The sequence below is a fragment of the Scyliorhinus canicula genome, chromosome 8 (genome assembly GCF_902713615.1).
Source record: "Scyliorhinus canicula chromosome 8, sScyCan1.1, whole genome shotgun sequence".
NCBI lineage: Eukaryota > Metazoa > Chordata > Chondrichthyes > Carcharhiniformes > Scyliorhinidae > Scyliorhinus > Scyliorhinus canicula.
The window spans coordinates 77,773,524-77,800,844 of record NC_052153.1 but is presented as its reverse complement, the minus strand read 5'-3'; the positions used below and the strand labels follow the sequence as shown (position 1 = coordinate 77,800,844).

Sequence of the window (27,321 nt, the reverse complement as noted above, 5' to 3'; positions counted from 1 at the left end):
CCTTCACCACAGGTAGTAGTTTCCCTCATCTATGCTATCATATACCTTTGACATTTTAAACACATTGAAGTACCCTATCCATTGCTATTCTCTCTGCTTCTTCCAAGTGGCGTTCCAAGTGGGAGGGTGGTGGGCGTAGCATGAGATTTCCTTTCCTATGTTTGACATAATATCATCAGAATCCATTGGGTCCAGATTCAATATTGAGGATTCCTGGAGCCACTCTCTCCAGGCTGTAAACCACTATAGGGACACCTCTATTATGTCTGATCTGCTGGTGGGACTGGACGTACTCAGGCACAGTAATAAAAGAGTCCTGGACGTTAGCTGTAAGGTATGATTCGGGAATTATTTCAGGCTGTTGCATGATTGTTGTTGGGCAGCTCCCCCACAAGTCCCCAGATGGATTTTGCTGTGTTGACTGATCTGGGGCGAAATTCTCCAACCCCCCTCAGGGTCAGAGAATCGCCCGGGGCCGGCGTAAATCCCGCCACCGCCGTGGCCGGAATTCTCCGCCACCCGGGAATTGGCGGGGGTGGGAACCGCGCCGCGCCGATCGGTGTGCCCCCCGCGGCGATTCTCCGGCCCGCGATGGGCCGAAGTCCCGCCGCTGAGAGGCCAAACCCGCCGACGTTGTTTCAACCACCTCTGATGGCGCCGGGATAGGCGGTGCGAGCGGGCCCCCGGGGTCCTGGGGGGGGGCGCGGGGCGATCAGACCCCGGGGGGTGCCCCCACGGTGCCTGGCCCGCTATCGCGGCCCACCGATCGGCGGGTGGGCCTGTGCCGTGGGGGCACTCTTTTTCTTCCGCCGCCGCCACGGCCTCCTCCACGGCGGAGGCGGAAGAGAACCCCCCTACCGCGCATGCGCCGGTGCTGACGTCAGCAGCCACTGATGCACCGGCGCATGCACGAACCGGTGAAGGCCTTTTGGCCAGCCCCGACGCCGGGCGGCGGGCGGCAAAGGCCAGTGGCGTCGGTTTTGGCGCCAGTCGGCGTGGTGCCAACCATTCCGGCGCGGGCCTAGCCCCTAAAGGTGCGGAGAATTCCGCACTTTTGGGGAGGCCCGACGCCGGAGTGGTTGGTGCCACTCCGCTACGCCGGGACCCCCTGCCCCGCCAGGCAGGGGAGAATCCCGTCTCTAGGGGCGGAATTCTCCGACCCCCCGCAGGGTCGGAGATTCGCCCGGTGCCGGCGTAAATCCCGCCCCGCCGTGGCCGGAATTCTCCGCCACCCGGGAATCGGCGGGAGTGGGAATCACGCCGCGCCAATCGATGTGTCCCCCGCGGCAATTCTCCGGCCCGCGATGGGCCGAAGTCCCGCCGCTGACAGGCCTCTCCCGGCGGCGGGAATTGGAGCACCTCTGGTGCCGGCGTGATTAGCGGCCGAGCGGGCCCCTGGGGGGTGCCCCCACGGTGACCTGGCCCGCTATCGCGGCCCACCGATCGGCGGGCGGGCCTGTGCCGTGGGGCACTCTTTTTCTTCCGCCGCCACCACGGCCTCCACCATGGCAGAGGCGGAAGAGACCCCCTACCGCGCATGCGCCGGTGGTGACGTCAGCGGATGCTGATGCACCGGCGCATTCGCGAACCTGCGAAAGCCTTTTGGCCAGCCCCGACACCGGGCGGCGGGCGTCAAAGGCCGTTACCGCCGGTTTTGGCGCCAGTCGGCGTGGCGCCAACCACTCCGGCGCAGGCCTAGCCCCTAAAGGTGCGGAGAACTCCGCACCTTTGGGGGGGCCCCGACGCCGGAGTGGTTGGCGCCACTCCGCTACGCCGGGACCCCCCACCCCGCCGGGTAGGGGAGAATCCCGGCCCAGGTCTATAACAGATGATCTGTCTGGTCTTATTTAACTGTTGATACAGCTGAGTGGCTTGCCAGGACATATCAGAGGGAAGTTCAGAGTTAACCAAATTACTGTTGGTCTGAAGTCACCTACGGACCAGGTTGGGGAAGGACAGCAGATTTTCTTCCACAAAGGGCATTAGTGAAACAGATGGGTTTTTAACCACAATCCAGTTGTTTTATGATTATCACTACTGAAACTAGCTTTTTATTCCAGATTAATTAATTCATTTAATTTAAATTCCCCCAGCTGCCATGGGAGGATTTGAACTAATGTCCCTGGAGCATTAGATTGGGCCTCTGCATCATTGCTCAGGGGATTTTCACAGTAACTTCAATGCAGCGTTAATGTAAGCCTACTTGTGACAATAATAAAGATTATTATTATTATGATGTTACTATTCCCATGAATTACATCTGTATTCTCTGATCCAATTATCTCCCATCCTCTAATTCCGCTTCACTACACTTGGTCCTAACTTCTCACGTCCAATACCCCAGGATATTGATTACATTTATCTATAATTACACATAACAATGAATGATTTTCTAACAACATTCTCATTGTAGGATTCAATCAAAGGTATTGTAAAACAGCTGGAGCGGGATTCTCCGTTTCTGAGACTAAGTGTTGATGCCAACGCAGAATTCATGGACTTCCATGACATAAAACTGGCGCCACACCTGGACCGATTCCACTACTTTTAAGGGGCTAGCACCGGTGCTGTGTGGAACACAATCGATTCCAATGAAAAACGTTGTGGGATTCACCGGATCTTGGGGGGGGGGGGGGGGGGGGGGGGGGGCTGACAAGCTATAGTCGCACTTACACATTACACTCCCCACATACACTCTCATCCCATCCAACGGCTGGGGCCAGGGGACACCTATGCGACCCATGGCACTAACTTCGAAGTGGGCTGTTAGCGGTGTGCACAGCTGCATGGCTGCCTTGCCGGGTGGGGCAATGGTATTCCATGCCGACCCCACCTCCTGGCCACCCTCCACTACTCTTCCCTGGCAGAAACTCCTCGGCCAGCGGCACAACTGTCAGAACACTATGGTGATGTTAGTCACGATTTTTAAAAGCACAAGTGAAATCCTTGGAAACTCGGCCCATTGGAGGCGGAGAATCGCGGAGGCCCTGGAGAATACCAGGTCGGGCCCGCTAATTATATGCAAAGGGTACGTGCGTTCTGGATAGCATTGACGTACTGTCGTGGTGCTGGAGCATTGCGATTTGGCGACAAATCAGCACCTGCCACGATTTTGGCGTCAGAACTGATTCTCTGCCCAATCGCCTTTCCCGATTTCGGTACTGGCGAACAGAGAATCCCACCCCTGAGCTTTCATAGACTCATAACAGTGGAGGAGGCCATTCAGCCTATCAAGTCTGCACCACTCTCTGAAAGAGTACTTCACCCAAGCTCACACCTACCCCACCCCTGCGCGATCCCATTAACCCCTTAATCTAACCTACACATCCTTTTGGACACTAAGGGACAATTTAGCACAGCCAATCCACGTAACCTGCACATCTTTGGACAGTGGGAGGAAACCGGAGCTCTCGGAGAAAACCCACGCAGGCACAAAGAGAATGTGTAAACTCCACACAGTCACCTGAGATCGGTATTGAACCCGGGTACCTGGTGCTATGAGGCAGCAGTGCTAATTACTGTGCCACCGTGCCACCCTCCCACTTATGGTTTTTGATATTTCAATCCTTTGATATGACTGTCTTGTAATCATAATTATTCATCACCATAACAAGGAAAAGGAACACAATACAGTGAATTACAAAATCCTGGTGATAACCATCAGGAATAATTTCACCAGTGCAGTATTGTTGATAGGAAAATCAGTAGCACCATTGGCCTCAGATTATAAACAAATGAACTGGTCATTTAACCGATTGCTCTATCGGTGTACAAGTTGACTTTCTGCGTTTACCTAAAGAACAGTTAGTCCAGTTCGAAATAATTCATGGCATGTGCAGTAAGTAGTACTTCGGGAACTCTGTAAGAGGTGTTGACAAATGGCTTACAGTACAAATGACTATTTATGCTATTTTATTTTGGGGTAAATCCATGCACCGGCTGACACATTTGCTGCACTTTTCCCTCTCTAAAAGCCACTGGAACCTGGTTAAGATGAACCGCTTCCAGATTCACCAGTTCTCGGGCACAAACATTCTTCGGAGCCAGAAGAAATAAAAGAAATACGATTTTTTTCCCCCTCTGGGGAGAAAGTGGAGGAATTTTTTAAAAAAAACACACACTTGAGATAATAAACATCAAACGAGTTTGGTCTTATCTATTCGGCGAGCATGGCCAGTGTCAAACGTTAGGGAGAAGGGGAAAAGAAAAAAAAAACAAATCGCAAAAGGGAGGAGGGGAGATTTAAAAGAGCTGATGTGAGAGGGGGGTGGTGATAACTGAAGAGGAATAGATGCGGGTTGGTGTTGTGGGGGGGTCAGTCAGAGTTTTGTTGCAGCCTCTCTGGAAGGGGGAGGGAGGTAAATAAAGGCGCCATATTGGCGAGTGTGGGCCGGGAGGGGGTGGAGCTCCGGTAAAGCTGCAAAAGCCCGACCGCCAGCAGAGAGTTATAGATCGGTGCGAGCGGTAGGGCGGCGGGCCGGAGGGAGCAGGGCCGGGCAGCAGGCTATGAAAGGAGTTATTCTGGCCGCTGCCGCCATGCAGGAGACTTTCGGCTGCGCCGTCACCAATCGCTTCGACCAGCTGCTGGACGACGAGTCCGACCCGTTCGACATCCTCCGGGAGGCCGAGGAGAAGAAACAGAAGAAGAAGAAGGAGGAGGGAGGCCGGAAAGCCAGAGCCGGGAGCGGGCCCCCCGTCGGCGGCAGCTCGGCCGCCGCCATCGCCGCCTCCAACGCGGCCAAAGCCGGGAGGAGAGAGTCCCAGAAAGCCCGCAAAATCCCGGCCGGTAACGAGGCCGGCGGCAGGCCCGGGGGAGCCGGCGGCACCGAGAATGTCTTCATGGGCAGCAGTCAGAGGAGAGAAGGTCCGTAACCCGCCCCCGGTTCTGCGGCATTGGGCAGGGGGTTCACCCCCGGATAATGTTGAACATCAACCGGGGGGGAAGGGGGCAGTCTGCCATCGGCTTAACACTGCAGTCCCCCCCCGGGAGCAGCAGAGCCAGGGCACTGTGAAGTTAAACTTTATTCTCTTTTAAAAGGTGTCGGTCCGATCAACCAGCAGTGAGGATGTCGCCTCTGGTTTAACATCGATTATTAAAAAACAATGCGCACATGGCGTATGTAAAATGCAGCAGATGTTCTGCAAGCTGAAAATGTATTAAAAAGCTCAGGATGGGGTTTGCCACTGAAAATGTATTAAAAAGCTCAGGATGGGGTTTGCCAACTGAGCCGAGCCAGGGGGTGATGGAGATGTGGGTGTGAGTCAGGGGTAGGCGGAGATGTGGGTGTGAGTCAGGGGTAGGCGGAGATGTGGGTGTGAGTCAGGGGTTGGCAGAGATGTGGGTGACAGGTGTGGTGGTGATGTGGGTGCGAGCCAGGGGCTGATGGAGATGTGGGTGCAATCCAGGGGTTGATGGAGATGTGGGTGCTAGCCAGGGGGTGATGGAGATGTGGGTGCGAGCCAGGCGGTGGTGGAGATGGGGGTGCGAGCCAGGGGTGGCGGAGGTGGGGGTATGGTGGATAGTGTGTGCGTGAGCCTAGGGGGGGGGGGGGTTGGGGGGGGTGGGTGGGGGGGGGGGGGGGTTGGAGATGCAGACAGTGGGAGCCTGGGGTTATGTGCATAATGTGGGCATGAGCCGGGGTGTGGGGGGGGGGGGGGGGGGGGGGGATGATGATGAACCCCACAATGCTATAGAGGAAGGGAATTCCATGATTTTGACCCAGTGGCACTGAAGGAACAGACATGTAGTTCATTTTAAGTCAGGATGATGCGTGGGTCGGTGGGGAATTTGCTGATGAATGTATCAAATGTGTTCCCCTTGCCCTAGGGAGTAGAGGTCGCAGGTTTGGAAGGTGCTGTCGATGGAGCCTTGATGAGTTGCTTCAGTGTATCTTGTTGATCGTGCACACTGCTGCCACTGCATTATTGGTGGAGGGAGTGAATGTGTAAGTTGGTGGCTGGGGTGCAGTTCAAGCTGTCCTGGAGCTGCACTCTTTTATTGCGCTTCCAACTTGTGTCTTCTAGATGGTGGACATGCTTTGGGGGATCAGGAGATGAGTTACTCGCCTCTGAATTCCCAGGCTTAGATGTGCTCTTGTAACCACTGTATTTATATGGCTGCTTCAGTTTAGGTTTTCTGGTCAGTGGTAACCCATACGATGCTGATATTGGGGTTTCAGCAGTGGTAGTGCCATTGACTGTTAAGGGCAGAGGTTAGATTCTCTCATGTTGGAGAAGGTCATTGTCTCTCATGTATGTGGCACGAATATTATTTGTCAACGACCAGCCCAAGCCTGAATATCATCCTGATGTTGATGCAAATAAACACAAGACACCTTCAATATCTTGAACTGTGAATTGTACTGAGCGTACAATAATCAGCAAACATCCTCTCTGACTTTATAGAGGGATGGTCATTGATGAAGCAGTTGAAAATGGTCAATCCTAGGATGTGACCCTGAGGAGCTCCTGAGATGTTTGGCCTTCCCAACAACCACAACCATATTCTCTTGTGCTAGGTGTGACTCAAGAGCAGTGGACCTTTTTTCCTCCTGATCATTATTGATTTCAATTTTACCAGTGCCCCTTGAAGCCATGTTTGGTCAAATGCTACCTTGATGCCAAGAGCAGTTACTCTGAACTCTCTTCTTAAATTCAGCTCTTTTTGTCTATATTTGGACCAAGGCTATGAGGTCAGTCTGGGGGAACCCAAACTGAGCTTCAGTGAGAAGGTTATTGTGGTAGTATTGTCAACAAAAGTGGGATTGAATTACCTTGTTTTTATGGATGACGAGCAGAGATTTTTCAGATGACTACCATAGCCATTTGGTGCTGCCATGACCCCCATACTGAAGCATCGCTGCCTAACTTATTTTCCACTGTCTGCTCTATCCAAAGAGCCTTTATCACCAAATTGCTTTTACAATCTCTCATACCTTCTCCTTTGAACTGGCTTTGTTCCACACCGTACTCCTTTTCTAAAAACACCTATTGTTTTCTGCCTCTTCACTATCTCCCCATCCTGAGTAAATATTCCTCCTCAGCATATGCCCTAAGCAGTTTATTTACCTTTGATTGCAATCAAGAGTTCTGCTTCTGTCGCTCTCTTGTCTAAATTGACTCTCTACTGCCTTCCCTCCATACAAACTCAACTGCAATCTTGTAACTTTCTTCTGCCCTGTGACTTATTTACTCTTATTGTACTACTTTCTTCATCATGTCTAGAATCATGGGCTATTTTGAGGTAAGTAAAATTTCCCCACCCTAGGTATAACCTATATGCTGAGAGGAAAGGGAAATGAGTCTCTGAATTCAACTTATGAGACCCGCCTTCAGTTTCCTTGACCCCATTTTCACTTGATCATCCAACTACTGCAACATTAGACATGCTGCCCTTTCGCAACATTATCTGTTGAGTTTGTATGTATGCTGATCACATCCAATCTTAGGCTTGTACCATATCTCTCAAATCCCTCTTTGTTGTCAGACTGTTATCCAGTAGCCAGTCCTGGATGAGATGCATTTTACTCCTTTTGAACATTTGGACTAAATCTGTCACCTTCCGCCACAAACTCCACAACACTGATTTTAGCCTTGTTTCTGGCCATTGGCTCAGATTGAGCCAGACTGTATGCACCCTTTGCGTCCCTAAGTTCAGCTTCCACTTCATAGTCTCTCGAGCACAAAGACTGCTTGATTGCACCTTTGCAACATTGTCTGCATCAGACCATTTTTCTGCCCTTGGCCATTGCCAACTCCAGATTCCAGTATTCTGGTCAGTCTCTGTCATCGGAGCCCATGCCTTCGGTTGTCAAGGCCGTATGCTGTGGAATTCCTTTCTTCCTTTGAAACCCTCCTTTAACCAAGCTTTTGGTTGCCCTCCTAATATCACTCATGTTGTCATGTCTATTTCTCTTTGATTAGTCTAAAAATATCAGGACTTTTTCATTTTAAATGTGATAGCTGTGCAAGTTGCTTAAATCTATTAAGAAACAACCAGGTACCTTTTAACTTGGCAGTAAGGTAGTAAATTTAATAAAGAGTTCCTGTAAAACTTTAAATTACTTTGAATGACTTATTTAATAGCTGGGTGCCATGATAAGTCTCCCATTATGGAGGTTGTGAAATCACAAAAGAGAACCACCCAATAGGGATTTTTAATTTAGGGGTAGGTTTTGAAGGTTTCCGATTCAGCATTACTAGATGGGTTCACTGTTCTCTCATCTTATTTTAATATAATCTTTAGCCTTTCAAAAAGTCTTTGGATAATTAAAATAATTTTTGTGAGTAATGAAGAAAGTATACCAGGCAACCGGTGACAAGTGGTGCCCGCAGGGTTCAGTGTTGGGGCCACAGCTGTTCTCTTTATATATTAACGATCTAGATGACGGGACTGGGGGCATTCTGGCCAGGTTTGCCGATGATACAAAGATAGGTGGAGGGGCAGGTAGTATTGAGGAGGTGGGGAGGCTGCAGAAAGATTTAGACAGTTTAGGAGAATGGTCCAAGAAGTGGCTGATGAAATTCAACGTGGGCAAGTGCGAGGTCTTGCACTTTGGAAGAAAGAATAGAGGCATGGACTATTTTCTAAACGGTGACAAAATTCATAATGCTAAAGTGCAAAGGGACTTGGGAGTCCTAGTCCAGGATTCTCTAAAGGTAAACTTGCAGGTTGAGTCCGTAATTAAGAAAGCAAATGTAATGTTGTCATTTATCTCAAGAGGCTTGGAATATAAAAGCAGGGATGTACTTCTGAGGCTTTATAAAGCACTAGTTAGGCCCCATTTAGAATACTGTGAGCAATTTTGGGCCCCACACCTCAGGAAGGACATACTGGCACTGGAGCGGGTCCAGCGGAGATTCACACGGATGATCCCAGGAATGGTAGGCCTAACATACGATGAACGTCTGAGGATCGTGGGATTATATTCATTGGAGTTTAGGAGGTTGAGGGGAGATTTAATAGAAACTTACAAGATAATGAATGGCTTGGATAGGATGGACGTAGGGAAGTTGTTTCCATTAGCAGGGGAGACTAGGACGCGGGGGCACAGCCTTAGAATAAAAGGGAGTCACTTTAGAACAGAGATGAGGAGAAATTTCTTCAGCCAGAGAGTGGTAGGTCTGTGGAATTCATTGCCACAGAGGGCGGTGGAGGCCGGGACGTTGAGTGTCTTTAAGACAGAAATTGATAAATTCTTGATTTCTCGAGGAATTAAGGGCTATGGGGAGAGAGAGCGGGTAAATGGAGTTGAAATCAACCATGATTGAATGGTGGAGTGGACTCGATGGGCCGAATGGCCTTACTTCCGCTCCTATGTCTTATGGTCTTATACATTTTTAGTTTCATGTCATACTTGTAAACGCCAGAAACAATTTAATTTGCATACAATAGAAGCCTCGCTTCAGTTTTTCTGTTAGTAATTTGAATTATTTGAAAGGATTAACCCGAAATGCCTTCTAGAAACACAAATGATTTCTTAAAAGGGAATCAAATTGAAAAATTATCCTTATACCAGAAAAAAACAGTTAAAACTGCATATGTTGACTTATTGGGCCAACAGATTGCTTGTGGATTTACAATTTATTAGGCCATTCAGAACTACAGACACTGAGGATCGACTTCTTTTTGAGGGAATCATGTTGCCAAAGCTACGTAACTATTTTAAATAACTTTTGAAAATGAAAAATAAGGATCTTTAACTGGGACTCTGGTGTCTATTTGGGATCAGTTACAAGTTGCTGTAAAATGGATGTAGGTTTCTTATCATTGAAGAGAGGACATTTTTGCTGAGTTCATAAGCTCTGCATTATCAGGGCCTTTCCATAAAATTCTACCCCACAGATTAGAGATATTGATTTTATTTTTTTACACAGTTTTAGGCATATTGTAGGTGTATTGTCTAGAGCAGTGCATCTCAAACTATCTGATGTGGTGTACCGGCAGTTTTCTTTTCCAATGTGCCAGGGGCCGGTAAGCGAAACAAGCCAATCCAGGATTACTGTCTCTTTCTTTTCTGGAAACACTCCAAGTACCGGCAGACGATGGCTCGAGTACCGGCACCGGAACCACACTTTGAGAAGCACTGGTCTAGAGGATGCTTTAAAAAACATTATTCCATTCTCCAGCATGTTCATCTTTAGTAAAAATACGAAACGACTTTTAAGTGGCTTGCCCACTTACGAGCCTGCCTTACTTTAGTGCCGGAAAGAAGTACCAGGTCAACTTTAAACTTTTACCTGAAACAAACTCCCTTGAAAGTTTCTTCTGGTGTAATGCAAAATAAAAACAGACAATGCTGGAAATACTCATCAAGGAGTCTGCACGTCCTCCCCGTGTGCGCGTGGGTTTCCTCCGGGTGCTCCGGTTTCCCTCCCACAGTCCAAAGATGTGCGGGTTAGGTGGATTGGCCATGCTAAATTGCCCGTAGTGTAAGGTTAATGGGGGGATTGTTGGGTTATGGGTATACGGGTTACGTGGGTTTAAGTGGGGTGATCATTGTTCGGCACAACGTCGAGGGCCGAAGGGCCTGTTCTGTGCTGTACTGTTCTATGTTCTAAGGCAAACAGGCAGCACCTGTAAGAGAGGTAAATGTTTCAGGTTGATGACGTTTTGGTCAACTGGAACAACACAGGAGTGGAGGTGGGTTGTGTGGAGAAAAGGAAAGTCTGAGTAAGATGTAAATGCAAGCCTTTCTTTCTATAGCGCGTTTCAGGATCATTGGATGTATAAGCCAAGAGCTTTATAGCTAATTTTAAGTATTTTTTTGAAGTGTAGTCGCTGTAATGTCGGGAACGGAATAGCCAATATGTGTACATTAAACTCAGTCAACATCACAAAATACAAATTATCTAGTCATTGTCTCAGTGCTGTTGTTGGGAGGATAAATATTGGCCAGAACCCTGGAGGCAATTCCCAACCTCTTTGAAATATCATTGAGGGATCTTTTATACCCACCTGAGTGGGCAGGTAGGGCCTTGATTTAATGTCTGATCCGGAAGACAGCCTCTGTCCTTTCTGTCCTTCGCCTCATTGAAGCTCAATAGATACTTGGGGAGCAATACCATCTCCTTTTTGATTAGGAATTTTACAGCCTCACAAACTCTATATTTAGTTCAACATTTTCAGATCATAACCCAGCTGTGGTGTTGATTCTGCTTTTCTAATTTACACCTCCAGACTAATCTTTTTTTGTCCCAATATGTATTTTTTTGCCTTGCACAGTCATTCTTTCTGTTATTTAAGCTCTTCCACCCTCTCTCAAATCTTCCCTTTTATTCTTCCCAGCCTCCTTTTTCCTCACCTTTCCCTGACTCTGCACTTGTTTAAAACCGGTTGCATTGCTAGCTTTTCTGGTTCTGATGAAAGATCATGGATCTGAAACATTAACTTTGTTTCTCTCTTCAGAGATGCTTCGGACCAGCTGAGTATTTCCAACATTTCTGTTTCCATTTCATCAGTACATTGCTACCCTAAACCCACCACTAAGTGGTAGATGAAAATGATTTGAGTAATAATTTCTCACAGAACTGTCTCTGATTTTCAGAGTTCTGCAAAATATAAATCTGTGGTATAAATCAGCATGCTGTTTAATTTTCAGTTTAATACCGAGTAAAATTAACAATGTGAGATTTAAAAACTTAACTAAGATTTGTTTTTGTTAGATTGACCTTGCATCATATTATGATTCTAAACCAGACCCCAACAGTGGCTAGGGTACTGGACCAAAACCCCAATATTTTATTTTAATTTTGTAAGACTGTTAGAAAGCTGTACCTGGCTCAGGAGTGATTGCATGAAGGAATAAGGAAAAGGTATCTTAAAACGAAACATTATTCCTAACAGAGTATTAAAATCTTTAATATCACACCCACAAATAGCTTACAATTGCCCCTTAAACAATACTACTCAACACAGTGAATACAATACCCTTACTTGCTATCCTTATTCCCACTTAAACATCAAAAAATTAGACCATCTTTGCTTAATCCATCCTAAATATCAATTTGAGAAAGAGATCTCTTAACACTCCTTTACAGAACAGATGTGACTCCGGTCCGAACCCCTGCAGAAACTCTGGCTGGATGTCTTCTAAGCTGTTTTCAACTGGCTTGATTCAGCTCTCCCTTGTCCACAGACAAATCTACGCTGCTTTAAATACAGCTAATCTCTTTTAACTAACTTGCATTGAGAGCAGAACTGTTTCACTGTACACACCTTCAGCCAGATCAGAACTGGAACTGAAAAATGCTTTCTCAAAAAACTTGATGCTGTAGCTCCACCCACAATGACAATCCTTTCACAAAGCTGAAAACTAATTAATTCCCCAGGGAATCCCCTTAATCAAAGCAAAATTGCATTATCCTAAGCCTTAACAATGGTTAATTGCACCTCTGGCTCCTAAAAGTTTTGCTGTCTTTCAAACCAAGATTCATTTAAAACAAAAATGACTGCAGCAGTCATAAACACATTCTAACCCAGGCTTTTAACGCTTACTTCACCAAATACTTATAATCCAATATATCTTAAATCCTACAATCATCACAATCATAAATGGGCTAATAACAAATATAAAATAGTTTGTCGTTTAATTGTTCTTGCTAGTTGGAGTCTTTTAAAATATCCAGACATTCTGCAACAAGAATTAAATTTGATGCACACATCATCTTTTGAGGATTGTGATTTGTGGGACTGTTAGTACTTGTAAATCTTCTATTTCATTGAGTAAACTGTGCAGTTCACATTCAATGAATTATGGAAAAATCTTCCACCTTGGCCTGTGTGACTTCTTCACGATAGAATGGACAAGGTACAACAGCGCAGCAGTGTAAATATGGACAAGATACCTCAGCGCAGCACTGTAAATATAGTTTACGTTTTTTAAAGAAAAGCCAAATTGCCTGGCTGCTTCCTACACTAGAACAGTTGCTACACTCCAAAATACCTCATCGACTTTACTTTGGGGTGGCTTTGGGATGTCTTGTGGTTGTGAAGGCACAGTATATATGTTTTCCTTTTTCATATATTATCTTTGGAACTGCTTAGACTGCCTTAACTGTTGCAAATATTTAACTTGTGTTTCATTAGGTCCAAAGAGGGGCCCAAAAAGGGTGGAAGTGCGAGGACAGAATGAAAATCAGGATATTGAGAGAAAAACAGAGAGACCAGAGCGTAGAGTTGTATTCCGCGAACGGCGCCCAAATGAAACTGAAGGAGCTCCTGAATTTCCAATAGAAGCGTAAGACTTAAATCTGCGTTTGCTCTCTGTTGTTTTTCAACAATGTTTCCTGCATATTTAGTTTTAACCTTGATGGAGGGGGGTTGCTGGCAAGGGAAGTTAGGAGGATTCACAGTCTTCACTGTTATTTAATACACTGTAAGGTTGTTTGTAGCAGTTTCTCTAATCTTTAACTTTTTTGTTCTGGCACCCATAGAACATTCCTCATTTCATCACTTTGTAACCGATAATAAGTTGTCAATAGTGACTTGTCAACCACATTCTTTTGCACTTGTCTCTTTCATCCTTTTCCTGTGAATTGAGTTAAATGATCAGGGCCATTGAACATGTCACATTCCAGTTTTATATGGTGGGATATTTAATGATGTTTCCTGGGTTATAAACTTCCTGTTGACAACTGTGACCATTTGTTTACAAGGGTGCTGCATTTTTAATAATGCCATTCAGGATACTAATGTTAGCTGGGGATCCAGTTCAATGATTTGTCCATTTTTGTGAAAACTGTGACTGGTAACAATCCTAGTGAGTGAATGTATAGTATTTGTAATTCTCAGATACTGTACTTTTAAAAAAAAAAAAACAACACAAATGCTTGTTGCTATGGTCCAATGTCCATTTCATCACTGCTCCATCATAAACCCCCCCCCCCCCCCCCCCCCCCCCCCCCCCCCCCAACCCTACTGCGTACTTGGGTCATGTAGAACAGGAATAGCCAAGGTTTGATACCTGACCTGTGTTGAGTTGACTGGAGCAGTGGTAGGTGCACTGCACTCTACTTTGGTATTCCTGCATGCAAAAGGAGACTAACTAATGTGTATACATTTGAAGAATGGGTAAGTTTCAATTGATACAGTAGTGCGTAATCTTAAATTCTTCTAAATTAGGGTTTGCATTTTTAAAATATTCTTCTTTCCCGGTATCTGCATTGTATGTTATAACTCAATTACAGTTGAACATAGGAACCAGCTCCTGGAATCATGTCTCCTTCTCTTGCACCAGTTATTTGGAACCTGTAGGAGCTAGTGCCACAGCTTTGTGTCTTCTATTAATGAAAAGTTAGATTGGGGACTTGTTTTCAGGTAGGGGGTGTTGCCAATTAATGTCCAGTGACCTCATTGAGTCATATAGGATTCTCGGAGGGCTTCACTGGGTAGATGCTGAGGGTTGTTACCTCTTATAGGAGTGTCTAGGACCAGAGGGCATAATCTCAGAATAAGAGGTCACCCATTTAAAACAGATGAGGAGTAATTTATTCTCAGGTTAGTGAATCTGGAATTCCTTACTGGAGGTATAAATGATCTTAATTTTTACAATTTATACTCCTTTGTTTTCTTTTAAACAATAAATGGGCTTAAGGTAGCTCCATATTTCATGATTATGTAATGTGAGTGTGAGGAGAACATAAAGGCCCAGATCTTGCTTACAGCAGTGAAGCTGTGGTTTAGGCAGCTGATCATAAACTGCGTTCTTCCCATAGGCTGCTGTAACGAGAGCTTGCTCTCTTGGCTGCTGTGCGGATCTATCAGCAAAGTAAGTAGTGAGCCTGAGTGGCAAGGTGCAACTTCAGTGATACCACATCATTAATTGAAGATTGACCCCTGGGGTATGCTTTCAATGAGTGACATTGTGTTTTTAATCTGTCCTGCGTTCCAACTTTTGCCCAAAGGCAGTACAGTAAAGGTTTGTAATTTCTTTGAAATGGTCTGTTCTGGGAAGTTTATATCAATGGTAAAGGGATCACTTGTACCTTTCTTGGATAATAAGAAATACTGCTCCATGTGACCTGGTGACCCTTGACCTGGAAGCAGTACCAGCAGTAAGAAAGTAAAGATCTGTTGCCATGTGGCTGGTAGATACAAAGGAAAGTGTAAAGCAGGCGAATTGGAGAGGAGGGTGATCAGTGCACGGATGAGACACAAAGAGAAAGTAGATAGTGGCAGAAAGAAGAACGTAGAGAATTCTAGTGAGGAGAAGCAGCAAATCGCTTTCAGGAGGGGCGTCAGTTTTTCCGTTTGGCAGAAGAGGAGATGAACCCTTGGAGGTACTGCGAAAGTTGGCTAAAATGGTCTAAAACTTGGAAAGCTGTGTGATTAGTGGGAACTGAAGATCTTGTCTATTATTTACCAACTGCAGCAAACAAGGAAAATAATAGTCTTCTAGAAGACCTCAACTTTTTTTCATGTGTCAATTTTTGCAAAAAAGTTAATGAGCTGCAAGAATGGGTGCAAAAACTTCTGTTTTTCAAACCCTCCCCAGCTTAACCTCCACAATTGCTACAGGAAGAAGTTTGACTTTCACTTAGCAACGCCTCATACATCCCCTTGTACATCACATTATCAATGTTTGTGAATTTGGGATGTGTGCTGTGATATACAATTTATGACAGGACATTGGACCACCATACACTTATCTGGAGCTGTTCACATGGAGTGCCAGCAGCAACAAGGAAAATTCAGATTGAAGTTCAATCTGCTACAAAGCAACATGATGACCAATTAAAGATTGCAATAAGTACAATACAGAAACTAGTCATTGCAATACTTTTTTGTAATGGACGTCACTAATATCTTATAATTTGTGTATTTTAATCTGTGTAAATTTGCAAGTCACTTAAAAAATAAAATGTTTACTCTATTAATTGCAGTTAACTTTATTTTGTTTTGTAGACCAATTGACAGGTTGGACAGGGCATCAGTGAGAGGACGCGGCGGTGGTAGAGGGCGTGGACGAGGAAGAGGTGGATTTCCCAGGAGCGTTGATGGATTTGATCTAAGAGGAAAGCGAGAGTTTGAAAGGCATAGTGGAAATGACAAAGCGTGAGTTGCTTCAACAGTACAATACATAAATCTGTGTGGGAATGCTTTAGAAATCAAGGCAACATATTTGACGTATATATTGATTGTAGTGCTCTATTTGAATGCATGCTTAATAAAAAGGGATTCACTGCTGTAATATTTGCATTGAGAATATCTGCAGAGGTGGCTTGCTGTTGTCTTGATAATTCATTAGTTAATTTAAGGGCATTTGGCTTCAAATACTACCAAACACTATGAAAAATGAAATGAAAATTGCTTATTGTCACAAATAGGCTTCAAATGAAGTTACTGTGAAAAGCCCCCAGTCGCCACATTCCGGCGCCTGTTTGGGGAGGCTGGTACGGGAATTGAACCCGCGCTGCTGGCCTTCCTTGGTCTGCTTTAAATGCCAGCTATTTAGCCCTGTGTTAAACCAGCCCCTGTACCAAAATGAAAGCACACGTATTAGTTAGTAGGCACATGATTGTTATAGTTCAAAGCAGCTGACTGGTGCATTTGAATTTTTTTAGACTGTTTTATGTTGAATGTTGATGCTAAATTGCTGCTAAAGATCTTGGCCATGTGGATAGAGGATTGTGTCCCGGAAGTAGGACCAGATGGGATTTGTGGAGGGACGACACCTGACGTCCAATATTGGACGGCTCCTAAATGTGGTAATGATGCCTGCTGAGGGGTGCGAGGTCGAGGTGGTGGTGACCATTAATGCAGATATTTGATCGGGTGGAGTGGAGGCACCCGTGGGATGTCCTGGGAACATTGAGTTCGGGCAGGAATGCATGGATTGGGTCCGGTTGCTATATCAGGCACCGGTGGCGAATGCAAGGACCAACCGGGTCCGGTCAGAGTATTTTAGTCTATGCAGAGGACAAGGCAGAGGTGCCCACTCTCTCCACTACTGTTTGCCCTGGCCATAGAGCCTTTGGCAATGGGGCAGAGGTATCGAACATTTGTTGGGGGATAGTGAGAGAGGGGGTGGTGGAGCATAGGGTCTTGCTCTATGCGGAGGATTTGCTCCTGTATATAACAGACCTTTTGTGGGGGGGAATTGCAGGAATTATAGGAATACTGGAGGAATTTGGCCGGTTCTCAGCTACCAACTAAACATGAGCAAGAGCGAGGTCTTCGCGATCCATCTTGGTTCTACAAAAGCAATGCGTTTATCCCATTGTTCGAGGTGAAGAGCTGACTGGACTAGTGGTGATTTAACATGAGTCACCATGAGCACCCCATTAGCCGCCTTGATTACTTTCTGCCCTTGTTTTGGCATTTTAAAGATCTATGCACCTGAATTCCCAGATCTCTTTGGTCATCAACTATAAATTTAGCTTCAAATAATCTAGAATGAACCCCGATCTATCCTTTTTTTTTTTTGGTCCAAAATGGGTAACCTCCTATTTGCTTTCATTGAAATCGAACTGCCACAGTTTTGCCCATTCACCTCAATATCCCTTTGTAATATTATACTGTTATCGATTCTGTCTACAATGCCACCTTAGCAACCGATTTGGATATATGACTTTCTATGCCATTATCCAAATCAGTACGAAGTCTTACAACACCAGGTTAAAGTCCAACAGGTTTGTTCCAAATTACTGGCTTTCGTAGCAGTGCTCCTTCCTCGGGTGAATGTGGTGTTGTAAGACTTCTTACTGTGCTCGCCCCAGTCCAACGCCGGCAACTCCACATCATTATCCAAGTCGTTAATGAATAATATGAACAATTGAGGCCTGAACATCGATCCCTGCCAATTAGTCACAAAATAATAATGTTTATTAGTGTCACAAGTAGGCTTATGTTTTTTAAATTTAGAGTACCCAATTCATTTTTTCCAATTAAGGGACAATTTAGTGTGACCAATCCACCTACTCTGCACATCTTTGGGTTGTGGGGGCGAAACCCACGCAAACACGGGGAGAATGTGCAAACTCCATACGGACAGTACCCCAGAGCCGAGATCGAACCTGGGACCTCGGCGCCGTGAGGCTGCAGGGCGAACCCACTGTGCCACCGTGCTGCCTACAAGTAGGCTTATGTTAACACTGCAACAAAATTACTGTGAAAATCCCCTAGTCGCCACACTCCGGTGCCTGTTCAGTACACCGAGGGAGAATTCAGAATATCCAATTCACAAGCACGCCTTTCAGGACTTATCGGAGGAAACCGGAGCACCCGGAAGAAACCCACACAGGTACGGGAAGAACAGTGACCCAAGCCGGGAATCAAATCCGGGTCCCTGGAGCTGTGAAGCAGCAGTGCTAACCACTGTGCTACGGTGCCGCCCATCCTGCCGCTCAACCAATTTCCCAGCCATGTCAGTAATTTGCTCTTAATTCTGTGGGCTTCTACATTTAGTCAACATTCTCCGATGTAGAAATTTATCAAATGTCTTCTGGAAGTCCATATAAACAACATCCATAGACATTCCCCTGTCCACTACCTTAGTCACCTCTTCAAAAAATTCAATGGGGCTTGTCAGGCATGACCTACCTGTCATGAATCCATGTTGGGGGGGACTTCGGTGGTAACATGTAGAAGGAGGTCGTATGTAAGGTAGATCCCGCAACAGCCTTTGGTTTTTGGTCTTTCCCACTCGGTTCCTGGGGATAATTGGTGGACAGACTCGTCTCGTTTGAGAGCCTTTTATGAAAGGATGTCGAAAGATGTTGGGAAGAAAGGTGTGAGCGGTAGCCAGTCTGAGGAGCTGAGCAAGGTATTGAAGCTGGTGGAATCAAAGATGGCAGAGGCAAGCTTGTCAGGTGGGGTCGCACCTATTACTATGAATAAGTTGACGAGGCGATGGCTATTAAATTTGCAAGGCATTTCAGCGCACATTTTGAGAGGCAAGGGAAAGATATGATGAAGACCCTCAAAGTTGCTGGAGGAGGCACTGGGGAAGATGTCGGAGACTGTGCGGTAGCATGGTGAGATGTGGAAAGGGATGGAGGAGACGCTGTCGCAACATAGTCACTAGTTGGCCTTTGATGCTGAGCTGCGGAGGGTGGAGGAAAGAAACAAGGGCCTGAGAGCTAAGGTCGAGGACCAGTGGAATAGGTCAAGGTGGCAGAACCTGGGGATCGTGCGGTTACTAGAGAAGGTGGAGGGTCAGAGGCCGACTGAATACTTCAAGTCGATGTTTGTAAAGTTGATGGGGAGGAGGGTTGGGCTCTCCCGTTGAGCTGGATCAGGCCCATTGATCGCTCTGGGTGAATCCACAATAGAATGTGGCATCACGAGGAGAGGGTCTTGAAGTGGGCCAAGGAGAATTGGGAGATGCGGTGGGAAGGCAGCAATATTCGTATATACCAGTATATCACGGAGGAATTGGCAAGAAGGTGTGCAGCTTTTAACAAGCGACGGCAGCACTATACAAGAGTGGCGTGTGTTTTGGTGTGGTGTACCTGGTGAAGCTGAGGGTTACACATAATGCGATGGACCATTTCTTTGAGATGGCAGAGGCCTTTTAAAGATCAAGGACTTGGACTGAACTGAGGGTGTTTGACTGGGACTTTGCTGATGGTCGGGATGGGTTTGTATGGGGACGATGGTGTAATATTAGTTTTCCCTGTTTCTTGTTATTGTACAGCGTTGTGGTTTATTGAAATTGGTGTGTTTTGTTCAGGAGAGATTTTTCGGTTTGGAGGTTTTTTTTCTTGATGGCTGTTCTCTGGCTTGGGGGAGGGGGGTGGAATTCGGCTTGGGGGAGGGGGAGAGGTTTTGGATAGTTTATAAGCTTGATGGCGGGGGGGGGGGGTTTGGTTCTTGGGTGTGGTGGTTTGGGTTTTGATCCCTTTGGTTGTTTTTACTTGTGGAGGGTTCTAGCTGGGGGGGCTACCTCGCCAGCAGGCTGAGGTTGGCTAGTAAATGGGAGCACGGTATGGGGAGGGGCTGTGGCTAGCTGAACCTGTTTAGGCAAGTTTCAATGAAACCGAGGAGATGTGAATGGGAGGGTAAGTATGGAAGAGGGAGGTGTTGGTTTGAGAGGAAGTGGTTGGGAAATTTCTGGGATGGGGGGGGGGGCGGGGGAAGGGAAGAGGTAGAAGGCTGACAGTGAATAGGGTTTGTTATTTGTCCCTTCTGGTTGGGGGGTTGTTTGAGGGGGTGTGGGTCACACATTGGGGAGGTGTGTGTGGGTCACACATTGAGGAGGTGTGTGTAGGTCACACATTGGGGAGGTGTGTGTGGGTCACACATTGGGGAGGTGTGTGTGGGTCACACATTGGGGAGGTGTGTGTGGGTCACACATTGGGGAGGTGTGTGTGGGTCACACATTGGGGAGGTGTGTGTGGGTCACACATTGGGGAGGTGTGTGTGGGTCACACATTGGGGAGGTGTGTGTGGGTCACACATTGGGGAGGTGTGTGTGGGTCACACATTGGGGAGGTGTGTGTGGGTCACACATTGGGGAGGTGTGTGTGGGTCACACATTGGGGAGGTGTGTGTGGGTCACACATTGGGGAGGTGTGTGTGGGTCACACATTGGGGAGGTGTGTGTGGGTCACACTTTGGGGAGGTGTGTGTGGGTCACACTTTGGGGAGGTGTGTGTGGGTCACACTTTGGGGAGGTGTGTGTGGGTCACACTTTGGGGAGGTGTGTGTGGGTCACACTTTGGGGGGGGAGGGTGTGTGTGGGTCACACTTTGGGGGGGAGGGTGTGTGTGGGTCACACTTTGGGGGGGGGAGGTGTATGTGGGTCACACTTTGGGGGGGGGAGGTGTATGTGGGTCACACATTGGGGGGGAGGTGTGTGTGGGTCATACATTGGGGGGAGGGGTGTGTGGGTCACATTGGGGGGGAGGGGTGTGTGGGTCACGCATGGGGGAGGGGTGTGTGGGTCACGCATGGGGGGGGAGGGGTGTGTGGGTTACGCATTGGGGGAGGGGTGTGTGGGTCACATGGGGGGGTGTGTGGGTTACGCATGGGGGGGTGTGTGGGTTACACATGGGGGAGGGGTGTGTGGGTCACACATTGGGGGAGGGGTGTGTGGGTCACACATTTGGGGGGGGTGTGGGTCACACATTGGGGGGGGGGTGTGGGTCACACATTGGGGGGGGTGTGGGTCACGCATGGGGGGAGGGGTGTGTGGGTCACGCATGGGGGGGAGGGGTGTGTGGGTCACACATGGGGGGGAGCAGGTGTGTGTGGGTCACACATGGCGGGGAGCAGGTGTGTGTGGGTCTCACATGGGGGGGTAGGTGTGTGTGGGTCACACATTGGGGGGGTAGGTGTGTGTGGGTCACACATTTGGGGGGGGTAGGTGTGTGTGGGTCACACATTTGGGGGGGTAGGTGTGTGTGGGTCACACATTTGGGGGGGTAGGTGTGTGTGGGTCACACATTTGGGGGGGTAGGTGTGTGTGGGTCACACATTTGGGGGGGTAGGTGTGTGTGGGTCACACATTTGGGGGGGTAGGTGTGTGTGGGTCACACTTTGGGGGGGGGGGGGAGGTGTGTGTGGGTCAAACATTGGACTGGATTGGATTGGATTTGTTGTCATGTGTACCGAGGTACAGTGAAAAGTATTTTTCTGCGAGCAGCTCAACAGATCTGGGAAGAGAAGGGAATAAAGGAAACTCCATAATAGGGCAAAACAAGGCATACAATGTATCCACATTAACACCGGCATCGGATGAAGCATACATGGTGTCGTGTTAATGAGGTCAGTCCATAAGAGGGTCATTTAGGAGTCTGGTAACAGTGGGGAAGAAGCTGTTTTTGAGTCTGTTCGTGCGTGTTCTCAGACTTCTGTATCTCCTGCCCGATGGAAGAAGTTGGAAGAGTGAGTAAGCCGGGTGGGAGGGGTCTTTGATTATGCTGCCCGCTTTCCCCAGGCAGCGGGAGGTGTAGATAGAGTCAATGGATGAGAGACCGGTTTGTGTGATGGACTGGGCGGTGTTCGTAACTCTCCTGAAGTTTCTTGCGGTCATGGGCCGAGCAGTTGCCATACCAGGCTGTGATGCAGCCAGATAGGATGCTTTCTATGGGGGATGTGCAGGTGGGTCACGCATTGGGGATGTGCGGGTGGGTCGTGCATTGTGGGGGTGGGTCGTGCATTGTGGGGGTGGGTCGTGCATTGTGGGGGTGGGTCGTGCATTGGGGGGGTCACGCATTGGGGGGGTGGGGGGGGATTATAGTTAGAGCATCTACAATGTGCTACCCTACTTAGTTTAACCCTCGGATGGAAACAGACCGGCCCCGCGGATTTGTCACTCTTTTCAGTTTCATTAATTTCCTCATCAATGTTTTGCTTATGTTAATTTTACTAATTACCCAATGCATATTAATGTCAATGGGACTTCCGGCAAGCTCTCCTTTTCGACTACAAATACTGAGGCAAAGTAAAAGTAATTATTCAACATGTCTGCCAAGTCCCGATAGTCACTGACAGTATCCCCACTTTCAGAATTTAGTGGGCTCTGAACATTGCTCCTGACCACTTTCCCTTTCATGTAACTATAAAACTTCTTATTGATTTTGATGTCCCTTGCAAGTTTCCTTTTCATAATTCTTTTTAGTACCTCTTATAATCTGCTTTGTGTCCTTTGCTGCTCTCTCTACCTTTCCCATTTGGTAGGATCTGTGCAGTTTTTCTGCACTTCTGTAAGCCCATTTAGATTTATGCTGTCCCTTATCTCTTTCGTTGTCCTTGGCTGTTTTGTTTTTGTGAAATGGATTTTTCCACCTTGGGTATAAACTGGTTCTGTATTGCATTAAATGTTTCTGTAATCATCTTCCACTGTTCTGTAGTTGTTTTACCCATGATCAGATTTTCCCAGTTTACAGTCTCTGTCTCATCTTATTAAAGTCGACCTTGCCTAAATCTAAAATTCTAGTTGCTGATTTGTGTGTTTCACTTTCAAACATTACATTGAACGCAATCATGTTATGATCACTATTTGATAAATGTTTGCACACAGTTAGCTTACTGATTAAATCTGGCTCATTACCCATTGCCTAGCACTTGTGTGGCACGATTGTTACTTGTCAGTCCAAGTCAGGATATTGTCCAGGTCTTGCTGCATTTGGACATGGACTGCTTTGGTATCTGAGAAGTCTCGTGATGCAGTCATCGGTGAACATCCCCATGTCTGACCTTATGACGGAAGGGAGATCATTGACGAAGCAGCTGAAGATGGTTAGGCCTAGGACACTACCCTGAGGAGCTCCTACAGTGATGTTCTGGAACTGAGATGATGGTCTCCAACAACCACAACCATCTTCCTTTGTGCTAGGTTTAACTCTCAACCATTGGAGAGATTCCCCCCACTGATTCCAATTGACTCCAATTTTATTACGGCTCTTTGATGCCATACTCTGTCAAATGTTGCCTTGATTTTAAGGGCAGTCACTTTCGCCTCACCATGTCATTGTGTATTAACAGTTGGAAAGGACAGAAAGCTGACGACATGAAGACTAAAGGATTGTAGATTCAACAAGACCCATTGCTACCAGGGCCAGAGAAGAGTGTTTCTGGGGATTCTTGTGCTGTATGGACTTACTTGACTTGAGTGAGAGGGTTTGTAGACCGGCAGCTAGTGCCTGGGAACTTTGAATGGAATAGGTTGCATGGGACGGAGTGTCAAAAAGGTTGAGTGGGAAGTGAGTGATTCTACATAGCGTAGATTAATTTGGACGGACTGAGATTGGATTTTGTGGCTACAAAAGGCACTATTCAGATATGCTACAAGTGAGATTATTGTTCTTTCAAGCTATGCTTATGTTAACAAGGAGAAGACTAATGGGATTTTGTTATGATTTCTGGGGAGTAGGTAGAGACATTGTGTTTCAACTTTCTAGCCCTCTCAACCTTTCTCTCTACTCTCCTCCACCTGATCTCTCTACTCTCCTCCACCTGATCTCTCTACTCTCCTCCACCTGATCTCTCTACTCTCCTCTACCTGCTCTCTCTACTCTCCTCCACCTGCTCTCTCTACTCTCCTCCACCTGCTCTCTCTACTCCCCTCCACCTGCTCTCTCTACTCTCCTCCACCTGCTCTCTCTACTCTCCTCCACCTGCTCTCTCTACTCTCGCCCCGCTCTCTCTACTTCTCCCTCTCTTACTCTCCTCCACCTGCTCTCTCTACTCTCCTCCACCTGCTCTCTCTACTCTCCTCCACCTGATCTCTCTACTCTCCTCCACCTGCTCTCTCTACTCTCCTCCACCTGCTCTCTCTACTCTCCTCCACCTGCTCTCTCTACTCGCCTCCACCTGCTCTCTCTACTCTCCTCCACCTGCTCTCTCTCCTCTCCTCCACCTGCTCTCTCTACTCTCCTCCACCTGCTCTCTCTACTCTCCTCCACCTGCTCTCTCTACTCTCCTCCACCTGCTCTCTACTCTCCTCCACCTGCTCTCTCTACTCTCCTCCACCTGCTCTCTCTACTCTCCTCCACCTGCTCTCTCTACTCTCCTCCACCGGCTCTCTCTACTCCTCCTCCACCTGCTCTCTCTACTCTCCTCCACCTGCTCTCTCTACTCTCCTCCACCTGCTCTCTCTACTCTCCTCCACCTGCTCTCTCTACTCTCCTCCACCTGCTCTCTCTACTCTCCTCCCACCTGCTCTCTCTACTCTCCTCCACCTGCTCTCTCTACTCTCTCCACCTGCTCTCTCTACTCTCCTCCACCTGCTCTCTCTACTCTCCTCCACCTGCTCTCTCTACTCTCCTCCACCTGCTCTCTCTACTCTCCTCCACCTGCTCTCTCTACTCTCCTCCAATCTGCTCTCTCTACTCTCCTCCACCTGCTCTCTCTACTCTCCTCCACCTGCTCTCTCTACTCTCCTCCACCCGCCTCTCTCTACTCTCCTCCACCTGCTCTCTCTACTCTCCTCCACCTGCTCTCTCTACTCTCCTCCACCTGCTCTCTCTACTCTCCTCCACCTGCTCTCTCTACTCTCCTCCACCTGCTCTCTCTACTCTCCTCCACCTGCTCTCTCTACTCTCCTCCACCTGCCTCTCCTCTACTCTCCTCCACCTGCTCTCTCTACTCTCCTCCACCTGCTCTCTCTACTCTCCTCCACCTGCTCTCTCTACTCTCCTCCACCTGCTCTCTCTACTCTCCTCCACCTGCTCTCTCTACTCTCCTCCACCTGCTCTCTCTACTCTCCTCCACCTGCTCCTCTCTACTCTCCTCCACCTGCTCTCTCTACTCTCCTCCACCTGCTCTCTCTACTCTCCTCCACCTGCTCTCTCTACTCTCCTCCACCTGCTCTCTCTACTCTCCTCCACCTGCTCTCTCTACTCTCCTCCACCTGCTCTCTCTACTCTCCTCCACCCCCGCCCTCTCTACTCCTCCAACTGCTCTCCTCTACTCTCCTCCACCTGCTCTCCTCTACTCTCCTCCACCTGCTCTCTCTACTCTCCTCCCCCTGCTCTCTCTACTCTCCTCCCCCTGCTCTCTCTACTCTCCTCCACCTGCTCTCTCTACTCTCCCTCCACCTGCTCTCGTCTACTCTCCTCCACCTGCGCATCTCTACTCGCCTCCACCTGCTCTCTCTACTCTCCTCCACCTGCTCTCTACTCTCCTCCACCTGCTCTCTCTACTCTCCTCCACCTGCTCTCTCTACTCTCCTCCACCTGCTCTCTCTCTACTCTCCTCCTCCACCTGATCTCTCTACTCTCTACCTGCTCTCTCTACTCTCCTCCACCTGCTCTCTCTACTCTCTCCACCTGCTCTCTCTACTCCTCCTCCACCCTGCTCTCTCTACTCTCCTCCACCTGCTCTCTCTACTCTCCTCCACCTGCTCTCTCTACTCTCCTCCACCTGCTCTCTCTACTCTCCTCCACCTGCTCTCTCTACTCTCCTCCACCTGCTCTCTCTACTCTCCTCCACCTGCTCTCTCTACTCTCCTCCACCTGCTCTCTCTACTCTCCTCCACCTGCTCTCTCTACTCTCCTCCACCTGCTCTCTCTACTCTCCTCCACCTGCTCTCTCTACTCTCCTCCACCTGTCTCTCTCCTCCTCCACCTCTCTCTCCTCTCCTCCACCTGCTCTCTCTACTCTCCTCCACCTGCGCTCTCTACTCTCCTCCACCCCCGCCCCTCTCTACTCTCCTCCACCCCGCCCTCTCTACTCTCCCCCCCCCCCGCCCTCTCTACTCTCCTCCACCCCCGCCCTCTCTACTCTCCTCCACCCCCCCCTCTCTACTCTCTCCACCCCCGCCCCTCTCTACTCTCCTCCACCCCCGCCCTCTCTACTCTCCTCCACCCCCGCCCTCTCTACTCTCCTCCACCCCCCGCCCTCTCTACTCTCCTCCACCCCCGCCCTCTCTACTCTCCTCCACCCCCGCCTCTCTACTCTCCCTCCACCCCCGCCCTCTCTACTCTCCTCCACCCCCGCCCTCTCTACTCTCCTCCACCCCCGCCCTCTCTACTCTCCTCCACCCGCCCTCTCTACTCTCCTCCACCCCCGCCCTCTCTACTCTCCTCCACCCGCGCTCTCTACTCTCCTCCACCCCGCGCATCTCTACTCTCCTCCACCCGCGCTCTCTACTCTCCATCACCCGCGCTCTCTACTCTCCTCCACCCGCGCTCTCTACTCTCCTCCACCCGCGCTCTCTACTCTCCTCCACCCGCGCTCTCTACTCTCCTCCACCCGCGCTCTCTACTCTCCTCCACCCGCCGCTCTCTACTCTCCTCCACCCGCCCCTCTCTACTCTCCTCCACCCGCCCCTCTCTACTCTCCTCCGACTCCCCCCCCCTACTCTCCTCCGACCCCCCCCCCCCCTACTCTCCTCCGACCCCCCCCCCTACTCTCCTCCGACCCCCCCTCTCTACTCTACTCTCCTCCGACCCCCCCCTCTCTCTACTCTCCTCCGGCCCCCCCTCGTTGTATGACTGGGATGGGTTTTGCTTGCTCGAAGAGATGGAAGGTATCAGTTGGAAGATAGTGTTTACTTTTAATGGTTGTAAACTATATTGCTGCAATATTAAGTAGTTTAATACTGCGGTTGATAAAGATTTGTTTTAATACACCATATCCCTATTTGTGTGTAGAATCACTCCTTGAGGAAAGTATCATTTCCTTGCAGTTTACAAATTTTTAAAAAAGTGATCGGGGATCCTGTCCAGTATCCGGGTCTGGTCCAGGATTGTAATACTTTACCTGTTAAAGTTTAAATTAGTTTGATTTAGATTTGAAAAAGTGAAATCGTGTCCATTGTTTCTTTCTGTTGGCGTAACGGGATTCTTTTCTTTTAGAAATTAACATTCACTATGGGCAGCATAACAAGCATTGAGATTTTTTTTGCCTTGAAAGGTGCTTTATGAAAACTA

The 27,321-nt window shown here is 48.1% G+C and overlaps 1 protein-coding gene across 3 annotated transcripts in view; it reads left to right on the top strand.

The window, feature by feature from the left end:
* The first annotated feature begins 4,332 nt into the window (after positions 1-4,332).
* Positions 4,333-27,321, top strand: part of zgc:103482 (uncharacterized protein LOC450001 homolog) — a 50,775-nt gene continuing 27,786 nt past the window's right edge. The window contains exons 1-3 of one of the 3 annotated variants that reach the window (XM_038804784.1): positions 4,333-4,864; positions 13,088-13,238; positions 15,905-16,054. In XM_038804784.1, the coding sequence (XP_038660712.1) occupies positions 4,507-4,864; positions 13,088-13,238; positions 15,905-16,054 (659 nt within the window). In that variant the 5' untranslated portion in view covers positions 4,333-4,506. The remainder of the gene's footprint in view (positions 4,865-13,087; positions 13,239-15,904; positions 16,055-27,321) is intronic. The other 2 variants (XM_038804785.1, XM_038804783.1) reach the window with 2 other exon arrangements.